Here is a 14,095-nt window from a genome sequence, read left to right as displayed (position 1 = left end):
GAAGAGGAGGAGAAAGGTGAAAGGTCAGAAAGGTGTTGGCTGATGGTAAGTGTTGACCCAGAGCTGAGGCCAGGAGTCAGTGGACTGCAACACAGACATGGACCTCTCTTTAAAAATACTGAAGTAGGCACTTGGCAAGGATTTCTTATTTGAGAAAAAAAGTAGATATTTGGGAAAAGTGATTATGTATGTCTGATTTGATGAAACAATGTTTATTAAGAACAATTTTCTTGTGGAGACTTAGTGGGTTTAGAAATAACTTAGAGAGTATAAGTCTACATTTCGCTAATTTATGTGATTGAAAAATATTCTGTGTGGTGACCATCCTGTGTAATACCTCTCCGTGGAAGGACGTGGGTGATGCCCACCACCAGAGGGCAAACCCGGCCTGCTCCTAGTTCTGCAGCCAACAGTCCTGGGTTCAGGAGGACTCGGAGCACATGGTTCCTTCTTTCAGGTTTCAGTTGAGCACCTTCTGGCTCCAGATGATGGTCCCTGCTATTGCCCAGTTATTGTTCCAGACGAAGATGGACATGTGCCTCAGCCTCAGCCTGGGGCTCTTTGCTTTCAGGTAGAACTCCAGACACTCAGACCCTGAGAAAGTGCCAGCACTGGAGAAGGGGAAGGTTTAGGTTTCATCTAACACAGGGTGAATCTGGGAACATGAGGCTGACATCCAAATGTGTGTTTTCTTTTTTTAAAGAGAGAGAGAGAGAGAGAGAGAGAGAGAGTGTTTTAATATTTATTTATTTATATACATATATATTTTTTTTTTTTTTAGTTTTCGGCGGACACAACATCTTTGTTTTGTATGTGGTGCTGAGAATCGAACCTGGGCCGCACGCATGCCAGGCGAGTGCAATACCGCTTGAGCCACATCCCCAGCCCCCAAATGTGTTTTAAGTAACAGGAAAGTCCTCATTTTGTATTAAGTCTTTCACTTAATTAAAAAGGAAACTCAGTCCGCATACAGAACTACAACCTACAGAGCAAGCTAATGCCTTGTGCTAATACAAGGTTTAAAGCCACTATCAGGTTTCCACTTGATTTATGAGACAGGGTATTCTCAATTTAAATTGGAACTTTATTACAAACACTTTCCTTCAAAATGATTCATCCATTACAGAAATCAATGGGAATTTCATTTTGTTAAAACTGAATTTTTATGAATAGCCAGGTGAACATCTGTAATTTTGAAGCCCAACACTTAGATGCCCATTTAGGAGTAGAGAGCCCTTCACGGTTTAAGATTAATATAATTTTTAAAAATTCATCTTGTAGACATCACAAATGTCTAGATGATGGATTATGCTAATAAGGCAGTTATTTAATTATAATTAATGGTGGAGGCAACATATAAAGAATGGGCCCAATTCTCAGCTGATTTAAAGAAATGATATATCCTACATAACTCTGTCATTCACTGAGAACTGTATTTTTATAGGTACAGCAGACACTGCAAATATATCTGGTGGCTTCGTTTGTTCTCATGCCATTTTGAAATGACGGTTTTTAGGAATGGCAACATCAGAGCAGGAAGCCTGTCAGCCCCTGCACTCCTGTTCCTGGCATGACACGTTCGATGACACGGCTAAAGAGGGAAAGTCAAAGAAACTGTGACCCAGAGAACGACGTTCTGGGAGATGAAATTTATGGGGTAAGAAAGAGACGAAAGAACATTTTTATGGTGCTGATGATCTGAGCAAGAAAAGCATGAAGTTAAAAAGAATGTGATCTTTGCCGAAACCATAAAATTCCCTGGTGGCATCACGCACCTAGATAACAAAAGAGCATCTCTCCCATGGAAACTACCAGAGGCTCCACTGGCAGGTGGCAGGTGGGAGCCCCCAAGGATTCTCCCAGGTATCTGAATAATTGACCGTCCCGGACTCCAGGTAGCATGGGTGTCGCCTTCCCAATATCAAGAGGAAGTACAGCTACCCTGACCTGAAAAGGCAGCAAGCACAAAATGCAGGCCCTTAAATGTCCCCCTTCCCTAGGGCAATCAATCAATCAAGACTCAGGGTCTCTGACAGAGGAGGACTTGCGGGACAGGATGGTAGCTCCTAGTCAACACTGGAAGTTGTCACTGCTACAGCTATTGCTATCCTAATGGTTTCTAGAAGGTTGATCAACCCTGCCTTTCCTCTTTGCAATTGTGCTGGTAGTAACAAGAGCAGGTGTCCCCGTCCATGCGTCCAGGAGGAACGGGGAAGCGCCTGAGGCTTTCTGGTGTTCAATCTTGGCACAGAACAAAGGGAGGACCTAGAAGAATGGCACAGTTCCCCACCTGGGTGCAGTTTCTGTCTTCCCGTCAGCACTTGGACCTCATTTAACAGGACGCGACCATTCACCCTTGGCATGAGAAACCTGAGCCTCCCACTAGAAGGGTCAGGAGGGTTTGCAGGGAGGTGATCTTGGTGTGACTGGTGGGGACTCTGAGAGGAGCCCCTGCCATCCTAAGCCATTGCCTCTTCTCCTGCTCTGGGTTGCCTGCAGCTTTGTTCTAGAGTCAGCAACAGAGAGTCCCTGGTTTCTTCTCTTCATTAATGACAGTTCTTCCCTCTTGAGCCAGAAAAATAGTTGCAATATCTTTCTGCATAACATTTATTGTTTTAGTCAACTTTCTTGCTCTGTGACCAAAAGACTTGACAAGAACAATTAGAAGAGGAATATTTATTTTGTGGCTCATGATTTTAGGTATTTCAGTGTATAGACAGCCAGGTCCATTCCTCGGGGCTCGAGGTGGGACTGGACACCATGGTGAAGGTTGGTGGAGGAAAGCAGCACAGAGCATCACACCAGGAAGCAGAGAGGGGGGAAGACTCCATTTGCCAGGGATAAATTATACACCCCAAAGGCACACCCCAATGACCCTCCTCCTCCAGCCACACTGTACGCACCTCCACCTTCGGTTACTAGTCAGTTAATCCCTAGCAGGGGATTAATCCAGTGATTAGCTGAAGGCTCTCCTAACCCAACATTTCACCTCGAAGCCTTCTTGCATTATTTCATACCTGAGCTTCTGGGGACGTCTAAACCATAACACTTACGATGGTGCTTCTCAGCATCCTGTGTCCTCCTTTCAGTGTTTCCTGCCATCATTCTGGTGGCTCTGTGTAGTCAACCTCCTTCTTAGAAGGGTGACACCAGCCTTCTGAACGGAGTCTGCCTGGGTGTGCTCTAGGGGTCATGTCCTGTTAATTGAGATCCAAGTGCATCCGGCCATGCTGTCAGGGACACTCCAGCGAGAATCTGCAGGCTTTGCAGCTCAGGCTGGAGACTAGACCACCCTGCCCCAGCCCTGCCCCCATGCTTGAGCACTTTTTTTACTTCTTTTAGACCTGGGCACAAATTTTCTACTCCCCTTTCCTCATATTTATAAAATCAAAGTGCATACATTTTAATTATATACTTTAGTTATATGGTACTTAAATAAATGTATGCTTTCATTATATATTTAATTATACTTCCATTGTAGATAATACTTTATGCATATTCTACTTTAATTATGTATATACCTATTTGTAAAAATATGTGTTGGTCCAAAAGTTTACGTGATGGCTAGTACATTTAATGAGTTATTGTTAAGTAAGTTATTGCAATTTTCTGCCAACCAGTATGTTTCTTAAATATGCCAGTTTGGGAGCATTTTTAAATGTGATATTCTCTATTTTTCATATTTCTTCCTATCACAGATCCCAATGCCAAGGCCACTGTTGTGATCTGAGAACTGACACTTAGACATCTGACTTTGGTTCAATGCTGAGTAACTGACAGGGGCTCCTGAAGAGGAGAGCCAGCACTACAGACCCACCTGACCAGAGGACCGACAGGCCATGGGCATTCTAAACCCTGACCTGTCTCCCCCATGCTGGGGGTCACCTTCACACAGGTGCACTGGCACAGAGCAGGCTCAAGTGGACTGGGGAGCCAGACTGCAGGGGACGTTCCTCGCCCACCCAGTCTGCATTGGTGCCACTTCACGGCCAGAGTGTCCCTCCCACACTCACTTTTTCTTAACTACCAGAAGAGGTGCAGCCTCAAGACAAAAACATCCAGAGGCAGCTCTCCAAAAGGAAAGATGTGTCCTGCCTCCCTCCCAAATCAAGAGAAAGCACCTCAGCCTCAGGACAGTGCATTTGCAGCCAGAGGGGGAAAGGTGGGAAGTCTCTGGCACCAGCAGGTGAAGGACAATGTCCTTCTGAGGTCCGACACATTTTGATGAAGCAAGTTGCCCTGGATTCTAAGTCAGGCAACGCTGCTGGTTCACCTGCCCCAGCACTGGGTGGCCAGGGAAAACCGCTGGCCTCCATGGCTCTCCCCCACCTGAATTTCATCCCCTAAAAATCACTTTTATTCTCCTATTTGTACAAAAGAAAACAATGAAAGTATGTCATATTTTAACCATTTCAGACAGGAGATGCGCAGACCAACTGCTGACAGTTTACTAAGATCTCCACAAGGAGGTGCCGTGGCTTCCCTCACACTCTGGCTTTCAGGGCAGTCTACGAGGCAGCTGCCTCTGACCCACTCCTGTCTATGTGTGAGGGAGTCTGGCTTCCGGGTTGGGTTACCCTGGTTTCCAGGCATCACACTTGACTGCTGCCCAAGGTCAGGATTTAATGGCTGGTGTGGGGGACTTTGAGAGGCTTGCCTGGGACGGGCATTATGTGCTGATGACAGTCATGTTATTTTTATTTGCAAATGCAAATGGAATGGTTTTCCGTGGACCACTTAGTAGACTGGATCTTCTTGGCTGTAGTAATGAGGATTAAGTGTTGCTGGAAACGTGGGCATTGATATGCTGCTGTCCAGGTCTAAACACTGGGAATCCGATTCCAAGAGGAATTTTCAGTCACACTGCCTGCTGAGGACCACAGACTGTCCAACTGTGCTCAGTTTCAACAATCCCAGAACCTCACCTGAGATCCACAGTATGTAGGGAGTCAATCAGGTACCTGGGTTTGGCAGTGTGAAGACCTCTTAGGGCTGAAATGAGATCATGATGATCTGCATGTTTTCATACCACCTGTCTGCTCTACCACTCTTGGTGTGTGCCAATGTCCAGGCAGTCTGGATATTTCCTGGTTATGCTTAAGTACTTAAAATCAATGCCAAAACATATTTATTGACTAAAATTTACCAACACTTTCAGCAAAATAAGAAACTACAATTCATACTGTCATAGTACAAAAGATTTTCTATGGAGTTGCTGGTTGCTGCATATAAAATTTCCAAACTTAACTGCTCTTAATACAGTGAGAATCATGATGGACACCACTGAAATACAGAAGACAGTGACAAAGTGCTTTCAAGTTTATTTATATCTATTTTAGCATCTTTAGCAAGGTGCTAAAATTTTTAGGGTTAGAAAGGACAACCATGCCTTCTGTTTGTATATATGTATATGAATGTATGTATGTATGTATCTAATTTTTTTTTCCTTTTAAGCTGGAGCATTCTTACCTTGAAACTGAGCGTTGAAGCCCTTGCGCCGATGGTTGCTATCGGATGTGAAATGCAGCCGCAGCCAGTTCTTGCTACTGATGACAGGAGAGGGAAGGTTCATGCCCGTGAGCCTACAAAAGAGAGAGAGGAGAAAGGTCTCCCTTGTAAAAAACACAGAGGAAATGTCCTATACCTAAATCGTACTTCAGAAGTGGATTCTGTTATTCTTTTTTTGTGATGGTTAAAACAGAGGTGATATATTAGTTGCCTTTAAAACTTAAAATGATTTGGATAGCTTTATCTTTGCCCAAATATAAATGCTAAATTTACTCTTGATCAAATGGAAGCTTTCAAAAACATTTGACATTTGGAATCTTCCTTGTTAATGATGAATACATGAGAAGACATATTTTCGATCTCATGTCATTTCTTCAGGACCTTAATCACAATGAGTCATTAAAAGAAAAAGAAATAGGCAAATGAGAAGACTCTGCCTTTCTCCATCTGGACACTCCACAGTTCTATTAATTTGGAGTCGGCTGAAACACACTGTTTATCACGTGTGGTAGGGGCCATGTTTCCCACGTTCCATCTGCAGAATCCGCAGGCCAGGCCTCTCCCACTGACATAAAGGAAAGGATCATTTAGAAGATGGATGACAAGAACTGTCAAAGAGGTCTGAAATGGAATAAAATCATGTTTTACTAAAGTAGTGTATTAATCTTTTAAAAAGGAGATACGCTCCATCTCTGTTCGCTGTTTAGAGTATCTAGCCAGCTCCCCAGCACCCAGGTCAGCTGTCAGAAACACTGGAGCCCTCCCCTCGCCCCGTTGACCACGTCCCATGCTTGCAGAGGAAGAGAAGCCTCTCAGGAATCATGGCCCTGTGTGTCAGAAGAACAAGAAATGCCCTCAGCTGGGCTGGGCTGGAGCACCCCTGGAGAGCAATACCCCAGCAAGATCGTGCTCTGGCTCTGCCGTGTGCTGGCAGAGAGGCTCCAGAACTTTGTTATGATACTTAGTTTCCCCATCTACAAACTGGACATGAAAATCAGCCACCCCTCGATATCCACAGAGGATTGGGGCTCCCCCTAGGCACCAGAACCCATATATGCTCAAGTCCTTTATATGAAAATGCACAATATTTGAACGTAGCCTACACACACCTGAGTTTGAATCATCTCCAGGTTACTTAGGATACCTAAGAAAATGTAAGTACTTGTTAAAATGTAAATAGTTATTATACTGTATTGTCTAGGGAATACTGACAAGAAATAAAAGTGTGTACGTGCTTGGTACACATGCATGATTTTAAAATATTTTTCCATCTATGGATGGTTGAACCCGTGAACGTCTACATGAAGGAGTTGGAGAGGTTAGGTAGATGCTCATGTGAATGGACGCAGAGCACACTTTTTATGCCACTGGACTTAGATGGTAACGCACTATATAATTATGCTGTATCTCAATTGCCAAATCTGTTTTCAAAATGATGCTTATTAGCATAGATGATCCGGAAAGGATCCACCAATCTGTTTTTAGGAGAACCATGCGCCCTGGAAGCGCTGGGCTGGAAGCACACATTTGTGTGGTCAAGGGATGCCTCATTTCTCTGCACAGGATTTGCTGGAAACCGTTTAGCTGTGGGGAGCATTTCCTACTTATTCCATTACCTGGAGGAAAAGCAGTCAAATGACATATGCAGTCAAGCTTTCTGATGTCAGGGTGCTCAATTTCCACTGCCAATCTCTAAATGTGCACGATCCATTTAAAGTTAAAAGTCAAACCTTGACTGTGACCAACTGCAACAGTGTTTATGTCACTGTGTGAAGGAATCTGCAAGAGGAATCAGAGCTCAGACTGGCCTATTTGCTGGATTTGATTTGCCTGCTACTAGGATGACAGCTGGACAAAGCCGACTCCAAGGCACGCACCGCCTTCTCTCCCTTTTGAGATTATGATGCTCTTCCTATTGGTCTCAGGCCCCCTCCACTAACACCAAGAATGTCTGCAGGAGAAGTCAGTCTGGATTCCAGAATCCCCAGCCTACCCAGCTCAGCTTCGCTTTCATAGGACCTGTTTATAACTGAAATCAACTTCTACTCTGTTGTTGCTTTAAAATTTATGTTTTTCTCAATTAGATTACTCTTGATGGTTCTAATCACAAAAGCTAGGTGGAACTAACAAGGTTGGCACACACAGCCTCTCTTCCCCAACTGCCTTTCCAAACACCCCACACAGGAATGTCTGTTTTGTGACAGTCGACAAACCTTTCTCTGTACAGGGGCCAGGTCGTGGGTATTTTAGGTTTTGGACTATGGATGTGACTCAGCTCTAGAGAGTTTGTCTACCATGTGCAAGGTCCTGGGTTCCATCCCCAGCACTGCCAAAAATAAATAAATAACTGAATTAATTATTCTAGGGCCTGTGCTCACACGGTCTCTGTTACAACTGGTCAACTCTACTTCAAGAGCTGCCTCATGACGGGTGTGACTGTGTTCCCACAGCACTTGTCGACATTGATACCTGGATTTCATATCGATTTTCTGTGTCACAAAATATTTGTTACTTTTTTAAATGTCTTCACATCAAGATAAGCATGTAATAACTCATTCTGAGCCTATGGGCTAAGCCCAGGAGGCAACAGCTTGTGACCCCTGCCTCAGTATACAAAGGCCATTTGTAAAATTACAGAGTAGAAAGAAATTTAGATGGTACATATCAACCTAACGAGACTAAAGCATCAGTAAAAGGCACAACTTCTTCACAGATTCCTCTCCTCTGGAATCAAGCATGAGGACTTTAACAATTATGTAATTCATTTTGCATGGTTGGAGCCAAGCTGTGCCAATGAGTCCTATTCCAAAGGAGATGAATTTCTTGATTTTCGCTTGTGAGTTAACAAATAATTGTGCCCACTTGGGGATGGGGTCACTCTAGACAAGGCCTCTCCTTAGAAGGGCAGGTTCCTTGGTCACTGTCCACAGGACTGGGGTAAGGTTTGGCTGACTTTCAACTCAAAGATTCTGCTCTGAAGTCGACTGTTCTTTCACTGAAAAGGAAGTCGATTCCTCTGCAAACCAGGAGATGATTTGGGAATTTGCTCTGTATGTGGATGACTCAAGTAAGAGAGGTGGAGAACTCAACAGCAGTTCTCTGGGCAGGCGTAACGAGGGCCTCGGGCTGCCTCCATGCTGAGGCCCTGCTGCCCAGCCCATGAGCACCACGTCTCATGTGCAGTTCGGACAGGCAAAGGGTTATTCTGACTCTTTGGTGGGCCCAGTATAATCCAGGTATCCTTGAGGCTGAGAGGAGGAAGCGGAAGGGAGTCATGGAGAGAGGGGCCTATGAAGAGAGAGTCAGGCCACCGGGCTCCACACCACTGCTGGTGGGCAAGACAGACTGGGAGGGCCACAGGGGCCCCACTGCCCTTCTAAGCCAGGGGCTGGTGTCCTGCAAGACCTGTCCAGACCTCAAGAGGAGTGTTTGTGTTGGTGTGAGCCACGGGGTCTGTGCTAGCCATGGGCAGTAGACGAGGAACAGCTAATCTTGTGTGTATCTATCTATGAACCCATGCGATAGGTGCAGCTGTTCATATGTCAACATCCTTCAACACAAACAGAAACCCAGATACGATCTTCCAATAAGTGTGTCCTATTTTTCATTCTTAGGCAGTACTGAAGAAAAGGAAATATGGTAGGACATTTCATTACTTTATATCTGTTAAGAATCTTGCAAAATTAGTGCAGTTGAAACCTTTTCTGTAACTATCAGGGATTGGAAATCTATAATGGTCAGAGGGTTTCTGACAGGGCCTCTAGGGTCATTTTCCTACTTCATTTTTTTTTCCTTCTTTAATTTTGGTGCTAGGATTGAACTCGGGGCTTTGCATATATATTTTTTAAATCTACTGAATTTGTTTTTTAAATAAATAAATATTTTTGGAAGTGAGACAGGTCAACATTCAGGAACTGATATGAAGATACAAAGCAGAGACATTCTGAGGACAAATGAGGACATCAGGGCGGGTGTCTGTCACTGTCCTGGTACATGGGCTCACAACCTCCTGTCCTCAGGAACAGAAGCAGATGATCACCTGGGAAAGAAGGTGGCCTCTGGGTCAAGGATACTGGGCTCCAGCTGAGTGTGGGGTGATGAGAGGTGCACCTCAGTCCAGGGAGAGCACTTCCCGGGTGGCTGCCGAGCTGTCCTGTTCCCTGAGACCGGGGCCAGGAAGCCTGCAACGCCCTGCAGGGAGAGGGCCGTGCTGCCCTGCAGTGCAGCCTGGGAACTGGCCACCCCACTGTTTTCTCATGAATTCCAAATGAAGCCACTCTCACCACTGGCAGACTCATCTTCCTCCAAAGGATTCAAGAGTGAGAATACATGTAGGACTCGTGGGGTACTTCAAGTTAGACGGCCTGCTCTAGCCCAAACAGCGCAGGCTAGTCAGTCCCTCCTTCTCCAGGTGGATGGCCGTGGATCTGAGAAGCCTGTTTGTAGCAGTCCCCTGGCTCACTCCTCGCCCAACATGGAACTCGAAAAGTGAAGAGACAATTTGAGATGATTTCCTAAACTGCACCTGGAAATACTAAAGGTTTGTGAAATTGGTCTGTTGGAGCACTTCTGACATGATGCCAAATTACTTATATTTTTAGAAAATCATCATAGAAATCACAGGGACTCTCCTCTGCATTTGAACCTTTTTATGATGAGTAAGAAGCCAGAAAGTATCAGTACGATTAGGGCAGACTTGAAACCACTCCACTCCCTCAGGAGACTGAGAGGTTCAATAAACCCATTACTTCCAAGAGACTAACGGCTGTGGAACTGGGGGGAATGTCTCACAAAAAAATGCAGTGTTTTCCCCTGTGTTCCTGTGGATGTAGGACTGAGATGACTCACAGTGTGGTGTCTCATGCATCTGTTTTGTTAAAATTAAATAGAATATTCTGATCAAATGGAGAGTTCCAGAAATGTCATGTTTCCCATGGGGTGTCTTCTATATTACAAGTGAAATCGACGCTTATGAGCCAGAATTGGGTTTTTGAGACAATGCCAAGCCTTGCTCCAGACATGGATGAAAATAACCATGAAAATGAAGTTGGTTCTTATCTTGTGGGAACGTGGAGAGAGCTGTGAGTGTGTATGCACACAAACTTACACCTGTACACACATGCGGATACACACGCACATTTACACACACACTTGTGTATTTATGAATACTCTTAGAACTCCAGTCCCCAAGTTCCTTGCACACATGTGCATGTTACCCCTTTGGGGAAAACATCATCTGTCAGCACAGCACAAGAACAGCAGAGCACTCAGGGCAAACTTCGATGCCACACAAGACCTGTGTGGGGACACTCTGGCTCTAACGAAGGGAAGGCGTCCTGTGAGCCCCTCCTGTTCTTGGTGTGGGCTTCTCTTTCCTCAGCTCACTCTCCTCCACCACTCACCCTCACCAACAGCTGCGCTTGTCCCTCTCCGGACCTCAGCCTTCACCTGTGGCCTCCTCAGGGAGTCCGCACAGCCTCCAGCTCCCCTCCCTGCAGGAGGGCTCCCCGCAGCCTCAGGAGCAGCACGCCCCTCCCCAGCCCCTCACTGCCCTGGAGATCAGTGGCCCCTCCACCTGCCAGCCACTCCCCCTCACACCCCTGACTTCCTGCGTCTCTTCACACCCCACGTGATGGCTGTCTACTGGCGGAAGCCTGGCCTGACCTCCACGTGAGGCTGTTCCCCTCTGCTCTGTCCTTCTGGGCGTCCTGGACTCTCACCGCAGGCATTTCATAAGCAGTGGTGGTGTGGCTATTTGGGGACTGCTTCACGGTAACAGCCCTGTGAACTTGAAGCCTGCGCTCTCCCTGTCTCCCGCATACAGCAAAGCGCTGGGCATAGGACGGCGCTCAGTCCACACTGGGCTCACCAAGTTCCTTCCAGATCCTGCTGCACAAAGCAAGAAGGACCGTATTGTGCTTCTCCTGTGTGGTGGACAGGGCCACTGCTGGACACGCCCTCCTCCCTGGTGGCCCTGAGTGGAGCACAGCTGGAGCAGAGCCCTCGACCTGGGCACTGTGCGGGCTCTCTGCAGGGGAACCCAGCTCCCGTCACACCCTGCTCCACTCTGAGGACCCATCCACACTGAACGTGGAGTGAGTGGACACCCTGGGTTTAGTGCCTAGCCACCCTGACCCGATGTCCAGCCTAGTCTTACCTTAATTCAAGAATCCTGCATCTCACCTACCCCCTGCTCTGCTCTGATCTGCACCATGTACTTCCACAGTGACTGAGTCCCTCTCTAGCTCTTGGTGCTGGGACAGGGGGTGGCTCTGCCCGCAGCTGTGAGCACTAAGGGTGCCGCTGGTGACACCGACTCTCCTCCCTGCAGGACTCAAGCTCACTGCGGCTCCACAGTCACTTACAAATGCTCACCCTACTTTTGCTCAGAACGCAAGTTCCGAAAACAGCAGTGACGCTCCCTGTCATGGAAACCCAGAACATCAAGAGAATGCAGCGCCATCTTGTCCCCAGTGCCAGGGCCTCCACACATGAACGTGAGCAGGGCAGCTCAGTGCTCCCTCTGTCAACACGAATATCTGTGCAGTGGGAAGAATGGTGCAGAGCTCAGGTGGCCCAGGAGGCGCTCCTTCTGATTTGAGGAGGGGAGAACAGACCTCCTTAGAGATGAGGCAAGGCTCCAACTCAGACTTGAAAGAACATCCAGATGCCCCAGACTTTCAGAAGTGAGGTTCAGGGATTAAGCCAGAGGGCAGGTGGAGCAGAGCCATTGGGGAGGGCGTGACAACCTGCCTCCTGAAGCTCAAGGACTGGATGCCAAGGAACCTGTCAGAACCCCACCCTGGGAGAAGGCTCTGACAGACCAGGAACACCAGGAGAGGTGCACAGGCTGCGCTGGCCACTTCTCCAGGGAAGTCCTGTGGCCTCTGTGCACCAGAGTGACAGGAGTTGGAGGCCAAGGCAGCGGGGCTTAAGACAGAGAACAGCCTCTCTCTGCTGGCCTGCAGAGTGCCACCCGCCCCTCCCCGGCCTCAGTGCTGCCAGGAAGCTCCACTCCAGACAGGGTGTTAAGATCATCGTTGCCACATCCTGATCTGGATCCAAGCCACCCACTTCTGAGGCTCCATTTGGTGCCATGTCCTGGTTCTTTGCTGTCTGCAAAGACAAACACCAGAAGTTCCCCAGGATGATACTCAGCCCAAACAGCTAGTAGCTGGCGTTGGCTATGGGTGAGCATTCGTAGACTGTTTTATTAAAAAAAATAAAGACAGTGTCTACAGACATGTGAATTCCTATAATAACTGTACAGTCAATACTCCAAGTCTGACAATAAAGACAAAATGCAAGATGCCCTGGACTTCTGAGTCCCTGACATTTTCATCTTTGATATCATTTAAACAATACTTACTCTTTAGAGCACTGTGCAAATATTTTCCCCTTAATCTTGGGGTAGTGAAGTCTTGCCCTAGCTCATTTCAGGAGTCTGAAGTAAGTTGCCTCTCTGTGGTGAACATCTCGATGTACTGACATGCGCCTGTGCCAGAGACTGGTGAGGCCCCCACCAGGCTGCTGGGAGTCCCAGAGCAGGAGGAGAACTGTCTCTGCTGCCACCACTGAGGAGCCAGTGGACAGCCCAGGAGACTCTGCCACCTGGGGTCACTCTGGATCTCTTTACTCTGCATCAACAGCTGGTCCCTGCAAACACAGGCCCACCTCTGACAGGTACCTGCAGACTTCAGACTTCAGGGTGCAGGGTACAAGCACTGCCACTGGGAGACTGCTATTCCCGGGTGCCATGATTTCCACCTGGGCTCCTGTGTCTTAAGTGCCAACCTGAGAGCAGCTCACCAACATGCAGCCCTGCCCTCCAGGTGCCCACAGAGGGGGCCCCTATACACCGGCCCTGGCCTCCTGGTACCCACAGAGGGGCAGCTCCCCCACACTCAGGCCCTGCCCCCCAGGGGCCCACAGAGGGAGCAGCTCATCCACACTCAGGCCCTGACCTCCTGGTGCCCACAGAGGGGGCAGCTCATTCACACGCAGGCCCTGCCCTTCAGGTGCCCAGAGAAGGGGCAGCTCTCCTACACTCAGGCCCTGCCCCCCTGGTGCCCACAGAGGGGGCAGCTCATCCACATGCAGGCCCTGCCCTCCGGGTACCCACAGAGGGGGCAGCTCCCCTACTCGCCAGCTGGGAGCTGGGAGCTGCACACTGTGGCTGGAAGCCGTCTGCCCTTGTCCATCACGTGCACATCTCCGTCCCTACCTATACCGTAGTGGATTGGGTTGAGCTGGGTTTACACATGGCCCTGTCCCCTCTCACACGATGGCCTCAGGTCTTGCCTGTCACTAGACTTGAAGGCCAGCCTCTGTGTCAGTGATCGCGCACACCCCTGTTGCCAAGGCAGTGCTGGTCCTTTCAGGGTCCTCTACAGAGTCACACCCTCCAGGTGGGGACTCAGATGTCCACCTCACCGCAGCATCCCAAGCTATGGCTGACCTTATGCACATGCGTGTGTTTGCCTGTCTATCTCCACCTCAGCATCATCTGTATTGATACCTGTGCCATCTATGCACTTACACAGAGGTACACAGATGGATAAAATAGGTAGACGACATACGCGTGAAC

General features: G+C 47.8%; 1 protein-coding gene across 1 annotated transcript in view; it reads right to left on the bottom strand.

The window, feature by feature from the left end:
- Positions 1–14,095, bottom strand: part of CSMD1 (CUB and Sushi multiple domains 1) — a gene marked incomplete at both ends in the record, with an annotated part of 1,655,719 nt that overhangs the window by 601,726 nt on the left and 1,039,898 nt on the right. Inside the window, one exon of the mRNA XM_081269879.1 lies at positions 5,470–5,582. Within this exon, the coding sequence (XP_081126005.1) occupies positions 5,470–5,582 (113 nt within the window). The remainder of the gene's footprint in view (positions 1–5,469; positions 5,583–14,095) is intronic.

The sequence above is a fragment of the Spermophilus citellus genome (genome assembly GCF_964194105.1).
Source record: "Spermophilus citellus genome assembly, chromosome: 16".
Lineage (NCBI taxonomy): Eukaryota > Metazoa > Chordata > Mammalia > Rodentia > Sciuridae > Spermophilus > Spermophilus citellus.
This window is presented reverse-complemented; position numbering and strand designations above follow the sequence as displayed.